This window comes from Poecilia reticulata, chromosome 6 (genome assembly GCF_904066995.2).
Source record: "Poecilia reticulata chromosome 6, P_reticulata-male-v2, whole genome shotgun sequence".
NCBI classification, from domain to species: domain Eukaryota; kingdom Metazoa; phylum Chordata; class Actinopteri; order Cyprinodontiformes; family Poeciliidae; genus Poecilia; species Poecilia reticulata.
The window spans coordinates 2602318-2622303 of record NC_088835.1 but is presented as its reverse complement, the minus strand read 5'-3'; the positions used below and the strand labels follow the sequence as shown (position 1 = coordinate 2622303).

The 19986-nt window shown below is 36.8% G+C and overlaps 1 protein-coding gene and 1 long non-coding RNA gene across 3 annotated transcripts in view; both read left to right on the top strand.

The window, feature by feature from the left end:
• The first annotated feature begins 616 nt into the window (after positions 1-616).
• On the top strand, positions 617-4637 carry LOC145551889 (uncharacterized). Its single transcript, XR_014087753.1, has 4 exons — positions 617-849; positions 1223-1289; positions 1472-1609; positions 1718-4637. It is a non-coding gene; the product is annotated as an uncharacterized LOC145551889 (long non-coding RNA).
• Positions 4638-9870: 5233 nt separating this feature from the next.
• Positions 9871-19986, top strand: part of LOC103465767 (NT-3 growth factor receptor-like) — a 33418-nt gene continuing 23302 nt past the window's right edge. For both annotated transcript variants that reach the window (XM_081607638.1, XM_008410902.3), the window contains exons 1-5: positions 9871-10468; positions 15717-15791; positions 16756-16827; positions 17285-17356; positions 18014-18168. In XM_081607638.1, coding sequence (XP_081463764.1) covers positions 10185-10468; positions 15717-15791; positions 16756-16827; positions 17285-17356; positions 18014-18168 — 658 coding nt within the window. In that variant the 5' untranslated portion in view covers positions 9871-10184. The remainder of the gene's footprint in view (positions 10469-15716; positions 15792-16755; positions 16828-17284; positions 17357-18013; positions 18169-19986) is intronic.

Below are 19986 nucleotides of genomic sequence, written 5' to 3'. Positions count from 1 at the left end.
AATATATTGTTGCCCAAGTGTAAATATACACTTGCTCAAGTACATTTAAAATATATTTTGTGTATATTTTAAAATATATGCTCAAAAGAGACATTTTTTAAATTCACTTAACACTACTTTAAATTATTAATTTAACTATGTTTTAAATTACATCTCAGTGTAAATTTTAGGGTAAAAAAGTATGCCTTTTCTTTACTTTATTTATTTAACCAGATGAACCCCGTTGAGATCCAGATCTCATTTTCAAGAGGGACCTGGGCAGAAATCTGCAACACGCAGCAACTTAATTACAAAATAAAAGTAATTAATACATATGCAGAAGTATGTATTTTAGGCACCTATAAAGTGCTTTTCATGTTATTTTTAGGCATACTTTTTAAACACCTAAAAAGTATGCCTTTTTAGGTGCCTTAATAATCTTTTACTATTTTTGTTAAAATCGCAAAGAATAAAAAAAATGGTATGATGTAATGTTGTTTAAGAAAGTACCTAACCCAATCCATTTTCTGATTATAATCAACAGGATTAGTGCCAGTTCACACTCCAGACCAGATGGTGGCGGTATTGCACACTTTCATTAAAATTTTTTTTAAAAAAAACGCCATAAAAAGAAAAAACTTGAAGGCAGGGAAGATAACAGACGCTGTTCAAATTCGCCATTTTTACTCGCATAATATTGCCTTAAAAGTAGGGAGGGCCTTGACAATAGTTAGTAATTTTGGTAAATTCAAGCTGGTGACGTCCTAGTCCAAGTTAGACAACACAACTGGACAACAACCGATGGAAATGAAATGTGGGTCACAAAAGGAGTGCGGAGGGACGAAGGCTGCTAATTGTTGCTACCTAGTGGTAAGTTTGCTTATTAATTATTTTCGTTTAATTATAAACAGTGCAGTAAAGATGTATAACTTACGTTGGTTTCAGAAATAATTATTTTATCAATTTTATTGTGACTTATGATTATTACTATAACAATCATTCAGCTTCATGTTATGACTGCATAAAGGCTCTGTTTCTTGCGACTTATACTTTTATTCATAAACTTAACTTTGTTTTAATTAAGCTCCATATGACAAAGAGACTTTGATATTGTGAGGTTGTTGTTATAACTTGTTCATCAATGTTTTTATCTTCAACATATGTTTACGGTCTAAGCAAATGAAGATGAAAGAGGAAGCCAGAGACATCAGGTTTTGGGAAACTAAATACTTTCCTATCTTAGATGAAGCTCTGGCTTCACCAGATCACCAACCAGCTTTGAGGATGAACCTTCACATCGTCTTAATAATGTAAGTTTTTGGGGAGTTTTTTTTTATGAGGAGCTAGCTACATTTCAACAACAAAAACTGGTGTGTTACCAACACCAAGTGCTTAATAAACATGATTTGATTTAAAGATAACTGGACAAAATTTTTCCCCTTGTTAATCTAACATTTCTCCTTCATACATTTTATTTGTTGTTGGCTTTCAGGGCCCTGTGATGGACTGGTGACCTGTCCAGGGGGAACCATGCCTCTCATCTGATGACTGCTAGAGATGGGCACCACCAGCCCCCCTCGCTACCCTGCAAGGATCAGTGTGTTCAGATCATGGATGGAAAGATTTTAAGGTAGTTTGTCTCCTTAAGTCCACACTTAAAACATCTTCACAGTTATTGCCAACATCAACTGATTCTATGACATAGCTGACTATCTTTTTCTACTTCTAACATAAACAGGCAAAGAAGACATTCAGAAATGTTTTTACCCCCAGGCATCCGGTCCCAATCATCACTTACGAATCAGAACTGACTATTGCATGGTCTCCATGTAACAGGTCCGGAAAGTTCCTAAACCTATCGAGTCTTACTCTGACTAGAATTACTGGAACAATCTATTTAAAAAGGTATCGAGAGAGACTCATCTAGCCAGTTCTCTACCTACAATCCAGATGTTACAACCTTTTTCAGTTAGTGGAGCAATCAGCTGAATAGCCTTGCAGCTGCATAACTCCAAAAACCACACCTGTTAACGGACGCTCTTTCTCTATTTAACAACGAGCACTTGTTGTTGGGCTAGATTAACTTTAGTAGCTAGACATAAGCTCCAAGGGTGTTATTTTTAATCATCTATAAGGTAACGGCTAAAATACCTTCAAATCTCTAGAATCATGTGGTATTACCAGTGGTGGGAAGTAACGAAGTACAAGTACGTCGTTACTGTACTTAAGTACAATTTTCGTGTATCTGTACTTTACTTAAGTAGATTTAATAATGGGTACTTTCTACTTTTACTCCACTACATTTTACAGTAAGTATCTGTACTTTCTACTTCACTACATTTCTACAAAAGTGTCGCGTTACTCGTTACATCCAAGTCGCATTGTGTGTTTTTTTTCCCGTTAAAATGTGAAGTTCAGGGATTTAAGGTGGTGCCGTAAAATCCCAGCAATAGCGTGACTTAGTGTCTGTTGTCACCCATCGCCTCCACCTTTACTCGCACGCGGAGCTCCAAGACATGCGCAGTGGTTTCCTCTGAGCGTCAGTAATATAATAGTACAGAAGCGCTGCATAAATAATAAGATATGGCGACATGTAAAATCAGCAGCGCTTCGCTTTCACAGACGGTGGGGACTTTGTCCAATTTTTAACGTCACTTGGAAGGAAAGCTTTAAGAAAGGTAAGATCTGTGGACGTGATGCTAGCAAAGTTAGCTGTATTGACTGAGACACAAGTTGCATCTGCGATGACTGACATGTCGCATATATGGGACAACGCTGTGACCAAAGTGCAATATTGTAATATGACATTCATGGACAATCCGATTCTTCTGGACGGATCTTGACTAAGTCCTATAGTACTGAAGCCTCACTGAGAGCCGTTCTTTGTTCTTGTAATGCTCTGCGTACACTGCAGTAGCTATTTTATTTCATTAAAATATATTTATATTTAATTGGTGAATAAATAAAACAAGAACGTAGGAACACAGAGCATGCTCATTGCTCTTTGTTTTCGTCACCTGTCATGGTGGCAGACGTTGCAGCAGGAGGGAGGATGAGAACAGTCAAGGTGCTCCTCCTGCTTGGTTCTACTTCCTCCTGCTCCTACTTCTTGCTTATTGGGCCTTGGATAGTGTTCATAGTTGAGTGTTGTTAATTGCTATGTTTAATGGTGCAGACAATTATTATTTCTGACATTGGCAATATGGGCAACCGCACAGGGCGTTATTTTTTTAGGGATGGCAGGAGACCTCTGTGTATTGTGGCACAGAGATGAAAGCAAAACAGAATGAAGAAGAGTTTGAATTGTCACTGGTTAAATTTATTTCAGCTCTAAGTATTTAATATCTAGGTGTTTTTATGGGAAAGTGAATCTTTCAGATCAATTTGAGAAGCAGTTTTGATAGGTGCACTTAATTTTATTGTCATGTAGCACGGGGTGCTGGTTTTGATTTGGTCTTGGGTTCGGTGGTCTAGACTACAACTCTGCTACGTGGCTCCTTGGTTCCATGTCCTCCTCTGCCAGTTGGATTTCTTTCAAAATAAATGTGTGGCAAAAAAAGTGAAGTTCATGTTATGTTAGGACAGGAGACGAGATGTTTCCATCCCTGAAATTATGATGCATGGAATCATATATCTAAGTCTAAACTATGTTACAGAATAAACGCAATAAAAACATGCTTTATCTGTGGCATATCAGTACACTTAATGATATTAGTGATTAGGTAATGCATTCAGCAAGTACTTTTACTTTTAATACTTAAGTATTTTTAAAAACCAGTACTTTTTTACTTTTACTTAAGTAAAATGCTAATGTGGTACTTTGACTTTTACTTGAGTACATTTTTGTCTGTGTATTTGTACTTTTACTTAAGTACATTTTTTGAGTACTTTCTCCACCACTGGGTATTACATATTTTACTAATCACTAAAAGAACTCAAAATTGATATAGCCAATGTTATGATTAGTGTACTGATTAAATAATGATTGAATGTTGATTGCTTTGGTTGTAATAAAATGAAAAGTGATTGTAAATGTATTAGATGTGATTATAAGATGTACTGGGAGGCCCTGTAACTTTTGTATTTTAATCCCAGCACAGCAGTAAAAAAAGAACTGAAAACTTGAGCAAGAGCAAATCTGAGGGAAATGCTTCAGATAGCTGTTGAAAAGAAAAAGTAAGTCAACAAGGGACGGTGAGCAGTAGGAGTGAAAGGTCACTTAGCATGTGACCACATGAGTAAGGAGTCACACAGTATCTGCAGTACACAACCATGGGATGAGGGAGTATAAAGACCCTTGGAAACAGGAAAAAGGGGCTTATTCAGACAACGACAAAGCAAACCTTCCACCAAGGACTGCAAGGTCACCTGTTGCCGGGATCTGCCTATCATCTGGTATATGAGTGAACCGTTTCCTAAAGTCTCCCAAAGACTCCCAGTTAGGAATAGGGAGTTGATTAGTATGTGATTTCTAAAAGTATAATATTTGATTGTTAAATTATTACTGTTGCTTGACCCTGCTAAAAGCTTGCTAAATAAAGCATCATTAACAATTCTAAGAGAAGTTGTGGACAATCAAATTAATGTTATTGACTCTGTCTTTATTACCATTATTTGTTACCTTTAAATCACTCATATTTTACTGGGCCCATTTCACTTATGGAAAAAAGGAAACCATGTTTATTTCACAAAATACTCCATTTTTAATCATCAATCAAATTATTATTTCTTTTCAATTATCAAATACCAACTCTCATTAATGCAAATTCTACATCAACCTGGAAAGATCTCAGTATGCCAGTTTGCACAACAATACACTATATATATATATATATATATATATATATATACAAAATATGCATATTTTGTGTATTGTGATTGTGTGGTGTAGTGTGTGCTCTGTCAGGTAATTGTGTGAATGTAATTTTTTGGTGGTAATTGCTTGAGAAAGCCTGAAGCAGAAGAGCAAAACAAGGAACAGGAAAGAGTAAAGAGGGAGATAAATTGATCAAGCTAAGCATCAGCAGATAAAGTACATGAAAGGATAAAAAACAGACATGGGTCCAAAGCAGTGGGCAGTGTGGTGTTTAAGGAGGAGAGGAAACATACTAAGAGATTTCGATAGTAAAAGTCATGATAACCAAGTTCTTAGGAGGAAGAGGAAAGGCTGGGAGAGGATGTGGCTGAGTAAGTAATGTGAAATCGGGGGATAATTTCCTTTTTGTTTGCTTTGAATCAGATCATGATTACAGTAACTACAAAAGCAGAAAACATTCAAGACTATTTTCTAGCCAATGTGAAGTTACTAAATGAAATGAGAATAGAACATCATCTTTGGATTTCAGCTGAACGAGGAACCATTGGTGGTCAATGAACCAATCTATGCATTGCACATGAGGAAATGTTATATCAGGAATAACAGAAACATGGGTATGTTTTGATTTTCAGAAATGGTTGATTGTTGGTCTGGTCCATTAAAACCATTTTAATGGCTACAAGTTGATGGCTTTTACCGCCAGAGGCATAACACAGTCAGTAATGCTGTTAAATGTGTGTATGTGGGAGAGTGTATTGTTCTACATGGTTGTGTTTTCTTTTTATATAAGCATTTAAACATTATGTCCTAAATGCACTCATCTGTCTTTCCAGCTCCCAGGGGCATCAGATAGCAAGTGAGCTAATCCAATCACTGAGATATAAATAAGTTTGTTTGAGCTAAAAGTATGAAGAAAGATCAGCAGATAGCAGAGAAAATTCTATGCTTTGCCTAACTCCAATCTTGCCTTTAGACTATGACTGGAGAGAAGATCTTTACAGACTGCAATCTGAATATATTTTTGTATGGTTAGTGATTGTAGGTGAGTTTGACTAAAAGATGTGTTCCACCATGCATCCTTATTGTTGACATGGAAATGCCAAAGACCAATCATCACAGGGTTACACAAGACACCAGCATACATTTCTGCTTTCTGAATTTGTTTGCACATGTTCTAAAAATAAAGGTGCAAAGCTTCAATAAAGCAGTGATATGCTATCATGTCAAAACTATGACTTTTCCCTTTGAGGAACGATGAAGGCTGTTTCTGTTCTATTCTACTTGTTTATGTCTTCACACACATATGAGTGACACTTCATTCTTAGTGTTTAGTATGACATGGGTTCACCATTTGCAGCTATACAAGTTTCAGCTCTTCTAGAAAGACTTTCCACAAGATTTAGGAGTGTGTTTATTGACATTTTAAGTCATTCTTTTAGAAACACCGTTGTGAGGTCAGACTCTGCTGGACAAGAAAACTTTGTTTACAGTCTGCTCTAATTCTGAAGGCTTACCTTTAAATATCCACAACCAAAAATTTGAAAGATTTCTTACACATGCCCAATTCTCTAAATTCATTTTCATACAACTTACACAAATATACAATGGACCACTCGTGTTCTGATTTCTGGAAAGCAGCGCACATGCCTCAACTGATTGGCTTACATTAGGTGAGACACATCTTAATTGTACAGACAGTAGCACATGCACATTGTGTTGCCCTTCCATTTTATTGACAGCTGCAAAAACATTTCTGCAGACTGATGTATACCACTGATTGTATACCATTGATCGTAGTGGTATACCACTGATCTTAGTGGTATACAAACATTTTACAATCATTATTTTGCACCAGTAATGACTTACTGGTACTGACTAATTGATTTTACTATCAATTAGGCAGATAGTAAAATGCGTCCGTTAGAAAAAAAAAAAGTTTCACTAATTTTTCTTCTGAGATGGACTAGTAACCTGTCCAGTACAGTACCTCTTACCCAGTGACCGCTGGAGAAAGGCACCAGGCCCTCTACAACCCTGTGGATGAGCAGATATAGACGATGGATGGATGGATTCTCTGACAATTTTTTAAAAACTATTTAAGAACTGCAATGACAATAGAAAGTCTCTGTTTTTCTTTTAGCTACCATTTCCATGCTTTTGTTTTGCTGGTTATAAAATAACAAACCAGCAGAGTGCTTGTGTGTCTTACATGATGTACTGCGTATTAAACCAGTCATACATTAAATCCAGTAATGTTTCTGAGTTGCTCTTGGTGGTTTTAGATGCATGTGGTTTCAGGCTGTGTCCTGATGTGCTTAGCTGTTTAGAAGGCCACAACTCATCTACACAGACCCACAGGAGGCCCTGGGGACAAATGAAAGGCCCCAGACAGGCAGGAAAACCTCTTTCTCCACCTTTAATAGGAAATAAGGCTCCATTAGGGTGTGTAACTGTGGTTTTTGTACCTCTGTGTTAGTTTTGCAGCACTAGATGTAATAAGCCATGAGCTTGTATTCTGAAAAAAAGAATTAAGTCTTTTTATTTTAGTGTAGACATTCACTGAATAAAAATGACCAAAATACAGTGATGTGAAAATTACACTGTGTTAAAGCTAAATCTCTGTTAGAATATCAAAACTTTAGGATCTTAAAACCTTGATCTTGTTATTTTTGGATTCAGGTCAAACCTCTAAACAAAGATAAGAACCAAACATGAAAAAGATGGATCAGAAATGGTTAATATTTATTTTGATTTATAACGTCTGAGATAAACAAAGGGAGATTCTGGCTCTAGACTGTACTAGGAGTTGATCGAGAACATACAAGTCCTAAAGACAGAAACAGACCTGTGATCTGGTCAGACCTACAGAATTTCATACAATCTCCCCAAAAAATAATAATTCATCTCAGCATTCATATGGAGCATTTTCTATAATACTCTGCATACAAAATAACAGAAAACTAGGCATATAAAATCATCAATGAATACCTAAGCAAGTTAATTGGTCACAATTATTGATCAGTGATTAAATACAAAGGGATAGCATGTGTGTGCGTGTGCATGTGTGTAGGGATAGAAATAGGTTACTCTTATCTATGCCTCAAAAACATAGCCTAGTCGACAAGCAGTGCATTAACTGGTCACTATGAATCAATAATTCTCCCATAATGCATTACTGTCATGGGTACATTATGAAGTCATGCCATCTGATTAATATCCTCTGAATGACAGAGGGCCAAACCCCTTTATCGAGAGCATGATAAGCTCTCTGGCCCCAGCACTGTAGTTATTTCCAATAATTTACTACAAGAGAAAAATATACCCACTGTCATGTAATAGGATTTCGTTGTCTTTTGTTATTTTTATTGTAATGCATTAAAGAGAACTTGAACCGCAGTTTAGATGAGTGCCACAATTTCTTCTTCGTAGGATCTTTGTTTTTACTAAAGATGAGTCAACTTTATTTGTACAGTAACACTCAGAAACAAGGTCATTCAAGAAAGAGCTTCACAGTAATACAATGAAATCATATAAGAAATATAAAATTAATTTGTCATGGTAGTGGTTGAAGAGGACCAAAGAACAGCAGGCAAAAAACATGAGAATTTATTGTAACAAAGACAAAACCAATTTACAAAACGGGACATCCAGTGGAAGAAAAAAATCCAAGCAAATACAAAAACAAAAGACATAAAGGAATTTCAGGAGGACACAAGGAGAGTGCTGAGCTGTGGCTGGGTAACAAAATGAACTGGTGACTACTAATAGAAAGAGAGGAGTCTAAATACTGGGAGGGAGGGGGTGGAAGCAGTGGCTTGACTGATGAGTAAATTGAGAACAGTTGTGAGAGTAGGATCTAACTGAGGGGGAGAAGGGAGAGAGAAGGAGGCACAGGGGAACAGGAAACAATTCAAACACTAACTTGGACTAAAGAAAAGTGATGCACAAGAACAAAAAACTAGAAACAAGAAAAACATAACTAGAATCACTAAGGAAGAACAAAAGTGGAAAACAGGGCAAACTAAATAGAGAGACTGAAGGAACACCAAAATTGGCAAAAATAAGAATCCCCCCAAAAAACTGAAACCCCAGATCCCAACAAAATTAAGCTAAAGTTGGGAAAAGAGTGAAACATGACAGGTACCATCATGAGCTAATGGCCACTCAGCAAGGAAGAAGCCTTTACTTCAAAAGAAACATAAAACAACAGACTGCAGTTTGCAATTGGACACAAGGACAAAGATTTTCCTTTTTAGGGCTTTGTGGTCTGAGGCCATCACAAAGCCCTGATCTCAATCATAAGGAGAGTTTGTGGGAAGACCTGAAAAGGCCTGCCTACAAAATATACGCATAGTTCCAGCAGTTCAGTCAGGAGGAATGGGCCAGAATTCCAAGAAGCTACTGTGACAAGCTTGTGGATGGAAACCCAAAAGGTTTGATGCAAGTCCTACATTTTGAAAGACTTCCATCAAAGTCTTTTAGTATACATCAGTATACATTTGATACTTATCAAATGTATGTAAATTTTTGAATTCTATGTTTCCGATGGATAAGTAGAAATACAAAAAAAGAAGAGAAACTTATTTCTGAAACAATGACAAATACAATGGCACAAAAATATTTCTAAAAAATTTTCTCGCCACGTTTTCTGGCTTTTAGTAAGCAGAAATAATTTCAGTAATTCTAACTCAGCAAAAATAACAAAAGCTTTGTCTGATTTAACTTCAGAACAAAATGTGTTTGTGTATGTAAATATCTGGTGCCAACTGTAAATGCATCTCTAAGTAAAAGGAAAAACATAAAAATAATGATAATTAAAAAACACATATATATATAATATACATATTAAATATGTATATATGAGGGTCAATTAAATGATAAAATATGAGGTAAAGTAAGTTCATTTGTGTATTTTAAGTGTATTGAATTATTTATTAGGATATTTATATAGTTCTGCTTTTATTTTTATTTCTGTTCATTTCTGTCCTCTGTGCGTCATTGGTTGGAAAGCCATGGTCCTCGGTGTGTAGGTGGAGCTTAAAGTTCACCATATGGTGACAACAGGGACCCACAGTGGGAATATCAACTGAGGCAGAGAGGGAGGGGAGAAATGGAGATGCCAGGATGAATGACAGAAGAGAAAAGCAGACGGATGGGGCCTGAACCCTGAGATCCCTTTCAGCCATGTAGCCAACCTGGAAGACTGTTCATGTTTTTTCTTCAGTGTCTTTGCGCTCCTACAGACATGATCCACACAGGACATATGGACGAGGAGAGGTTCTCTCTGCTGGCGTTTGGACTGTGTTGAGAGAGGAAAGTACCGCTTCTACCAGATAAACTGAGGAAAAGCTATTTTTATTGTTTCCACAGAAAGAAGCAGTGCAGGAAGATGAAGGATGTTAGTGATCCCGACAAGGGGGTCCGGAGAACATGTTCCTTTGACCAGACTGTGAGGAGCAGCTGCTGGAAGGTTTTCCTTCTGCTGGTCTGTTTGTTCCACAGCAGCCTGAGCTCCCTGCTGGACTGCCCGCCTACCTGCACCTGCTCTTCCACCGAGATCTACTGCAACAAGTCGGACAACAGCAGCATTTCTCAGCTGCTGTCTTTCCACATGGCAGGCGCGGAGAATATGAGCGAGAGCATTGTGGACCTTTTCCAGAACATCTCCAGCATGTAAGAGTTCTTTTAGACCCAATTCACCAGCAACAGATCGTAACTCTGTGTTTATTTACATCTTCATAAATAGGACAAAGAAAAGTTGAGTTTGTAGGAGTTTACTAAATCACATAAAATGTTTTCACATTAAATCAATTTGATCTCATTAGGGTGAAATAAAAGGTTAATGTTGAGAAATCTTTTATTTTCAATTATCACTACATTTTTTAATTACTCTGCTGACGGTGAGAAAAACACCAACTAAAGGAAACAAAAGCCAGGATGCTATCTAATGTCTTCTCTGCTTTTAAAGGAATCTTAGTATTAGCCTAACATGGCTGCTGCTAGTTTGCCAGTCTCTCATTTCATTTGGAGAAACATTTTTAGGCTTATATTTCTTTTCATGAAAAGCATAAAAAGAAACTAAAGTAACTCCTATGTTGCAATTTATTATCACAACAGTTAAAAGAAAAGGACACCAAGTCTTTCAGCTGTGCAGATAGTCAAAGGATTATTTCCCAGTTTTGACCTCCATGTTTTCCACAAAACTCTCCGTTTCACTGTACTGGTATGCCCACCTATATTTCTTTGGCCTTTTTAATACGGAATATTACTTTCTATAACTGCATCTTATTCACTGGGAAAGATATATTCTGTTTTTTCTTAAGGCTGCTATTAAAGAATCTCACGAAGGAAACCATTACCAGTCTAATATAGCACCAAACAATCAGACTTTTTAACTTTTTGTTGAAGAGTCATCACTAAATGATTATTACACAGGAAACTATATTTTGCTTTTATATTAAAAAACTTTTAAAGTTTATTTTTAAAATGTCCTTCATGTAATATAAAAAGAAACAAGGTACATTTAAAATATATAATTGAAGGAATTATTTTACTGTCAAAATATTTTGGTTTTCTCTATCCGTGCATGTTCTTTCTAGCTTTGCAGGAACCACAGACCATAGAACCGGGTCGGGCCGATGAAGAGTTCTGCTCAGATGCAACCTCTCAACCTTACTTGAATCTGACCTCTGGGTTGCTGTTTTCTATTGCATTGGACACTCACTTTGACTTTTTTATTAATTAAAAACAGTAAAAAAATTCAAAGAGGTTATGCTACCAATAATAAAGCAGACCAAAAGGACGCTACAGAGGAAGTGTTGAATCAGACTGTGGTGACAGCTGAAAATGTAGAGAATTTTATTCTATTGCAACAGATCTGGGGTAGGCAATTATAAATTCTAGGAAATTATTTTCTTATATGTATATAGTACTTAATGTAAAGTCCCAAAAGGCATTTTGAAATTTAAATGTTCTTTTTTTAAAAAATTCATTTAATGTAAAATGTTCATTTCTATTTACATTATTGACATTAATAAAGTGAATCGAGCTTTATTAATGCTTGTTTCAAGCATTTGTGATGTTCAAAATCCAACATCACACTTATTTCATGCAAAAAAAGCAATGACTGGATTGTGTGTTTGTTTATTGAGAACCACTTTCCTTCATTCATTCATTAATGACTCACATCGACAGCAAAAGCCAGATCTGCTGTCGTTCTTGCACTTCTTTTCACAAAACTCCTGAGTCTCTGCATCCAAGCCCCAAAGTGTTTTAGTAACTTTGTCAGCCAGAGCCGTCTCTGAATCGCAGAGCCAATAAGCCGGTTTGGATTTTCGGGTAGCCTCTGTTCTCCATCAGTCTCCTCCAACAGTGAAACAAACTGTCTGCGATTCAGATCTTTTACCCTGATGAAATAACATTTTAGTTAACGCATCAACAGCATGGTTCATTTAAAGACTCACCTGCACAACATCTCTTGATGAATTATTCATTGCAATAGGTTATGTTCTTGATACATTTAAATTGACTTAAATTAATCGATCTAAAGTCCAGGATTTGTCCCCGTCACTCTGTAGAACTTGACTGCACTTAGGAGGTGATTCAGCTGTTGGATTCAAGTGTGTTGGACCAGGGAGACATCTAAGAGTTGCAGGACACCAGCCCTGGTCTAGGCCTTGCTATGGATCAGGTCCACTTAAAAATCCTCTTCTGTACAAAACGCTGCATTCCATGTCTAAAGTTTTTAGCTGACATATGTCAGGGTTAAGCTAACTTCTTGAAAGCAATTCAGCACATTTGCTGGGCCACATAAATCCATTGATGACATCAAGAAAGCAGTAGTAGCCTTCAAAATAAAAGTACTTCTCACACCTTTATCAGATTATTAGGATTTACACTTTTCTTACAAACTCATGCCAAAGGTTGTCTGTGGGCTGACAACCTTTGGATGGATGGTGGCTGTAAAATGTCCAGGTCTACCACAGATAATGTGTGCAGTATACGTCGACATACCGTCATTGCTGTGACCCATAATGAGCTGATTACAATGCCGGACACACACCAACAGTTATGTTATTTTAATGCTCACATACTGTAATTAATACAGAAATAATACATCATAGATTAAAACATGTCAAACTCACCACTGCTGTTCATATACTGCTAAAGGACCATTGTCACCTGCAGTATGAGAACGGTGCTTCTGTACTGGATGCATACTTCAGTGATTTATAGGTTATTGTTAATTTGGAAAAAATATATTAGAGGATGTACTTATCAGAAAAAGTTTTCATAATGGACACATGATGTGGGGAACAGATAACTTATAAACAGCCTTTCTTTTAGACATCATATTCATTACTGATGTGTATGGTCCTGCAGTCAAAGAGGTAAAGATGTTTCTCCAGTTCGCAAGTATATAAATTAATAATCAGGCTGGCTGCTTTTGGTTGAAGGTTAAGTAGGAACTGTAATGTTATTTGTCGGTATAATAGATTTCTCTAATACATCAGTAGGTTGGCAGCAGATTTAAGACATCATATTTAAGAGATTCCATATCTTAGTGTAGGGTCAGCAGTCCACTTTTGTATTTTCACAGAACCTCTCCTTGAAATAAATAATTATTTTTTTTATTAATAAATTAGCTGCTAAAGATAATTATCAAGTAAAGCTTTAACTATTGTTGATCAAATGTGAAGAATAAATACCAATAACCATGACTAATTCTGCCACCTTCTAAATGAAGTTCAATCTGGAGAGACTCAGACAGAGAAAGAAAGCGATTTAAAAAAGTTTAATGACAGATAAACATTAAAGTCCTTTGGCGTTCAGGCCCCGGCCGAGGACGTCAAGCTGGAGCTTCGATAAGCTCGATAAACATTCCTGATGCTGCATAGGAATGTAGACCCCCCGGGGCCTATAGTGGTGGCGGAGGTCGAAGAAGGATGTGGGCTGAAGAGCCGGGAACTGACGATGGAGATGGGGCGGAGGTGGGTTGATCGTAGCTGGTAAGTGGAGGAGGCCATGGATGAAGGTCTTTATCAACTGGAGCTTGATCAATGATTGGCCATGGCGTGGCTTGATCCAGCTCTGATAGGTCCAGGGTGATGAGAGGGAGGTGCTGATTGATGAGGCAGGTGAGGCTAAAGAGTCTTCCAGATTGAATTTGGGCCAAAGCTTCATTTACCATATAATGTTATTAGTAATTAGTCTTGTTATGTCATTTCACATGAAGAACATTAGTTTCAGTAGAGCTCAGTTATATGTATGGTTAATTTAATGACTGTTTACAGTTATAAATTTATTGAACATTAATGCAGGTTTCCTGGAGAGTTGAGTATCTGTCTCTCATGCTCCATCTCTCTCTTTCTCTATTTCTGAGGTTGATTTTTACACCAACACTGCAAATCATAGGGAGGCATTTTACTCTTACTGTTGTTGAATTATCCCTTATAGGGTCCACATGCTCCGACACTGTTTATTTGACACTTTACTGAATTTTACTGTGTAACTGAAACACATTATTAATTCCACACATAATGTACAAATCCTACATTCCTGATGGCCATAATGATTATCGGAGAAACCCTAGTTAAGTTTTACATATACTTTATCTTTGGCATTAAGAAAACTGGATGGAACTGAAGTAGTTCAGCTGTGATTTTGGTTTTGCTCCCAGTCTAAAGTCATGTGTGATTCTGCTGAACAGGTTAGTCCAACCCAAAGTCAATGCTGCCCTCTGACCTTATGACCTTAACATGGCTGTGCTGCTAGTTGCTGCAAAAAAAACTTAATTACTTCATGTTTATTTTGCTAGTATTTTTGGAACCAGTTTGACTAACCTTATTACCATGCTTTTTGTAAGCAAGTCTGTCTGCGTGTGAACATACAGTATAACTCCTGTTAATGCGTTTCTAACAGCTTTCAACCAAAGACATTATGACAAGAAATCAATATATGTGGATCAATCCTTTCCTAATGTCAAATTTAAAATGCTATCTATTATAAAAATGAAGAAAAAATCAATATGTCCTGTCTTTAATGCATTAATTATGTCAGAGAACTTCAGTCATATATGAACTCATAGATTCCAGATAAATCTGGGCTGTTTAATGTATCAGTGCTTGAGGCCCACAGCACTGTTAGCTTTTAATGTTGTACCTCCTTTATCACAGAAACAAACTTGAATCAGGGCAAAAAATGATCATTTCTCTGATTTGGGTGGTGGAGCATTTAATAATCTTATTTCATTTAACAATTATCAGCAAGTTTATTTTAAAACTGATGAACGGTTAGCATAATTAACTACAGTATATTAGTCCTTAGGATTCTGTAATCTGTTACACACCATGTTTGGGAATGATACCTATTTGTTTCTCCTTCTCCTTAGTGTCAGTTTTAGCAGTTTTTAATATTATTAATGTTTTGTCTATCTTATCTTGTATGTAGTATGAATTTATGTTGCATTTATTTACGTATCAGGGCCTGGACTTTAACTTGTTCATTGCAATTATTTAATTATGATTTCAATGTGTCCTAACACAATTTAAAACTTTTTTTTTACATACAAAATCCTGAGCCATAACCTTTGTATTCATACCTCTAAAGCTGACACACAAGTGTCTGTGTTAAAGTTAATCAAAAAGGACTTAGCCTATCAGCAAAGCTATTCTAGTATAAAATAGCATCTCAACTCTAAACAGCAGCACAGATATTCCGCATCCACAGTCCCCATATTTGAAGAAGTTTTATTTTTTTCAAAAAAGTAAAAAAAAAAAGAAAGATGAATCAGGGGTTCCTGCAACATTTAAAAGAAATATAATAGCACTATGCACCAATATGATGGTTAAATAACCTAAATAAGTGAATGACAGAAAGTTTTTACTTTCTCTTAGTTAAATTTTGTGTTTTTTCCCTGCAGATACCTTGATAACTGGACAGGTCTGAAAGCACTGAAAGATGTGGACATGGAGCTGTACCCTGGCCTACAGAGACTGTGAGTAAAGTATTTGTACACATGTTTCCGTATTCAGAATAACATTGTTTGTGTTTTAAATAAATCCCCAGCTGGCCATAAAAATATTTTTGCCTCCATTCATCTGGTTCATTGCCAGCAGCAGTTGCAGTGCATTTTTTTAAAGTGAGCTTGATGAAAAGGCCTCCCAAAAAAGTATAAACACATGAAAAATAAACCTCAAATATTGTCTTTAGAAGATTTTCATTAAATGTTAAACTATGTGACAAATTACTCCTTTTAAAAAATTATAAAGTTTGAAAATTGTTGAGATGTCAGTGATGGTAAATTACAGCCATGGTGTCCTTTTTCAGTAGGAGGGCTTTACCTTTCAGGGCAAACTAAAATTAGCCTTTTAGGACCAAGTCAAAAGTATTTATTATTAATATAAATCTTATATCTCTGAAGAAAGATATTCACCAGAGATATCAGATGATATCTCAGATATCAGATATCCAATATTCCATGATTGGATGTAATCTCATGGTTACATTCCATCCAGCCTGCCAAATTCACCAAACGTGATGTTAAGAATTTTTTTTCTGCCAACAGCCATCAGCATCTTCGATAACTCTGAAGAATCTAAATTAATGAGTTACAACAACATTTAATTTCTCTTTGGGATGAATAAAGTATTTTTCAATATGAATTTGAATTGAATTGAAGTAACTTGGCTATCTGCTCGTGTTCCAGACGTCCTGAGGTTCATTCAGATGAACCTCCGAAAGCTGAACCTGTGCTGGTGTTTCTGTTTAGACAGAAGAGTCGTTCTCCTGGGAGCCTAAAGAAGCCATGATAGTTTAGGTTTTTAACATTACTTCATATTTTCTAACATTTAACATGATAACTGAGGCCAATCAAGCCTAACATAAACCCTTTGGAGTGTTTATTGTATTAACACGTGTGTGATCTGTCTTCTCTCTTTTTTCAAATGTGTGTTTAACAGAACTATCACCCGAAGCAGCCTGCACACACTCCATCCTCGGGTTTTCTCCAAGAACCTTAACTTGCGCTACATGTGAGTCCACAAAGTCCTACTGTGTCTTCTGAACTTTGGAGCAACATAATGCTTCGTTTCAATGATGCGTCAGTATTTCTGAGCTTTGCAAATGTATTTCATCTCCTCAAACTTGTCCGCATTTGTAAAATTTCCTCCACAAACTTATGAGCCAGACCAACATAACAAGTGCGCAATTGTAAAGTGGAAAAAAAGTGAATGAGCAACATCTAAAATTTCTGCCCCCTTTCTGTGAAACCCTTATATAACATTCAGTCCAACCATTTGCCTCCAGACGTCCCCTGATCAGTAAACAGTAAATTACTGAACAATCCAGTGGAAATAATTATCAGAGATAAAAGCAATATTCTGTTTTTATTTATGATATTTTTCTCTTTTTGTTCTCTAAATATTAACTTTCAAATTTCTGCCATATGCACCTTTTCAGTCTCTGCCTTTTTATCGATTTCTCCCTTAGAAACCTGTCTATGAACCCCATGTTGAAGACTCTGTCCTGGCATGTCTTTGAACATCTGCAGCTCACAGCACTGTAAGTCAGCCCTGGATTGTTTTTTTTCACTGACCTGCTGTCAGTACACCTCTAGGTGAATCTGCATGATAATAGTTCCTCTCTTACTCTGATTCAATCCTCCTGCCTTATATGTTAACATAGATCTAAGATGGACTGATGTCAAGTCCTAATCCAAACACAAAAGATATTTATTCAGTCAGGATCAGGATGAAACCAAGCTAGCATTTTGGGCTCACATTTCCAGAATATGCGTTTCACACAAAAATAACACTGAGCAGTACCTGAAGAATATGGTATCAAGAATACCAGCATTAAACTTCCCCAAGTAGATCAACACAAATAAAAACAAATATATTTTATTAAATGAATGTTATGCATAGAAAGTAAAGACAGAACCTGTTAGTAGGTGGATGAATCCCTCACAGGCATACAAAAATGTAACCAGAAAAAATCTTTTCCCATTTTATTTCAGACAGACTGCTGACTTATCCTTGAAAAAATATTTCAGAGACAGTTCTTCCATTTATAGCTGAAACCATTCAGCTATAAATGGTTAAATTCAATGTGCAATGTGTTTCTCCGTTTTAAGAAAGCTTGATAAAGTCTTTCTTTATTTTAACCTTCTTGCCCTCTTCTGTGAGCACCTTATTACAAAACTGACTGTTTTTTCTGCAGGTATCTGGAGGGAGTGGTGTTTTCCTGTGGGTGTGAGATCCGCTGGCTGCAGCTGTGGCAGCAGAGAGGAGAGGCGGGCCTGAGCAGCCAGCAACTGACCTGCTCCACCGAACACACACAGATTCTGCTGCTGGACATGAATGTCACCAACTGTGGTGAGAAAAGACTCAAATCAAATAGAGTAAAATTTAAATAATGTAATAAATTCTAAGTTTTCCATTCATATTGATTGTAAATAAATGTAGTTCTTTGTTGGTAAAAGTAATGGTTTAAGAAATGTTTCGAGATGTCCTTTTCTTTAAAGAATACACAACTATTTTAATTTGTGGATGAAGCTTTTTGTTGCATAAATAAGAAAAACTCACTTTTTGATACTCTGATGACTCACATTACCAAAAACTTTCCAGTATCATAAACCTCTTCTTCTAATTTTATATATATTGTGATGTGCAGGTATGTTAGCTTAAAAGATTTACCAAAAATATGGCCTAAAAATGATTAACGATGTTATGTTATAGCAGATTGATAAACTGACCAGAAGACACGTGTGTCAGTAAAATTATGACCATAATTTTTATTTTTATTTACGGCCCGTTTCTGCCAAAGCAACTCAAGTCTGTTTTTCTTTCATTATGCTTTGTTATTACACAATAGTCAGCCACGCCCATACCTCCTCTCAGACTCCAGCAGACTGACTACTGACCAGCTCTCCACCTAACGGGTCAGAGAAGCCTCTAACCTCTGAGTATTACTACAGATGAGAATATACAGGACATTCTGTTTAAGCTGGGAGCGAGAAAGATGCGTCTAGACTCTAACTACCTTCAGATCCAGAAGCTATGACCTTTTACAGTTAATGAACCAGTCACCGGAGTAGCCTGCCGTTGCCTGGTTTCAAAAACCCCTCCTGTTAACGGTAGCTCTTTCTCTATTAATAACGTGCACTTGTTACAGTCTAGATAACTTTAGAGACCCGGCATGAGTCCCAAGGTCATTATTTATCATAACCAAAGAAATGTCTGAAGCCCCCTAATTTACTAGGATCATGAACATTGATTTTATATCAACCAGAAGAATTAATTTTCCTATGACTTAATTAATTTAACTGTCCACAGCATCAATTAGACTTTAATACTTTATTAGCAAGCTTTAGCAGGGGAAAATGACATACAGCTTCTTCAATCAAAAATCAAGAGATTATTATATGTAAGAAATTTGGAAATCACACTTCCCTCCAGTCCCTATACTGTGTCACTGAACTATAGGAGAGGCTTTGGGATGCAGTTCCACTCGTCCCCAGATGCTGAGTTGATCTTGGCAGCAGAAAACTTTAATATCCATGCAGGGACTTGTCTTGTCATGGCAGAGTCCTTTTTAGAATAAATCCAAAGTCAAACTGGTGAGTATCCTCCATGAGCACAGTTCTTTACCCATAGGCGATCTTTGTCTATCCCCCATGTCTACTGCAGCATCGTTGAGATATTCTTGGGTGGAGTGTAGGGCGGTTGTCAAATCAGAACCCGGACTGTGGGTAGACGGATCTTGTTCCCTTCTCGAGCAGTGCAAAGTCTTCACCTTCCCGTGGTTTCAAAGCGTTGCCATTATCTGATCCTGCATCTTCGTGTGGTCTTGACTTGAACACTGCGGAACAAAGAACCCCGATTCTTTCCTCTCATGTATTTTTATACTCTCTGTATTTCGGTTGTGTGCGCATCTGCGGCTTACACAATTCTCTATACTTCTGCATTTCAGTTGTGCATGTACCAGCTGCTTGCACAATTCTCCTTGCACCATTTTCCTTGACGTCAAGCGCCTTGGTTAACCGTTGACTTCTTTCCTACTCGACTCTTGAACTTCCTCTTTTACTCCTGCTGAAGTTCTTATCTGTACTCAACATCTGGTCCTCTATGCATTTCACAACACCACTTCCTGTTTCTTCCGTGCTCACAGTTTGTCCTCCCACTCAGCCTCGA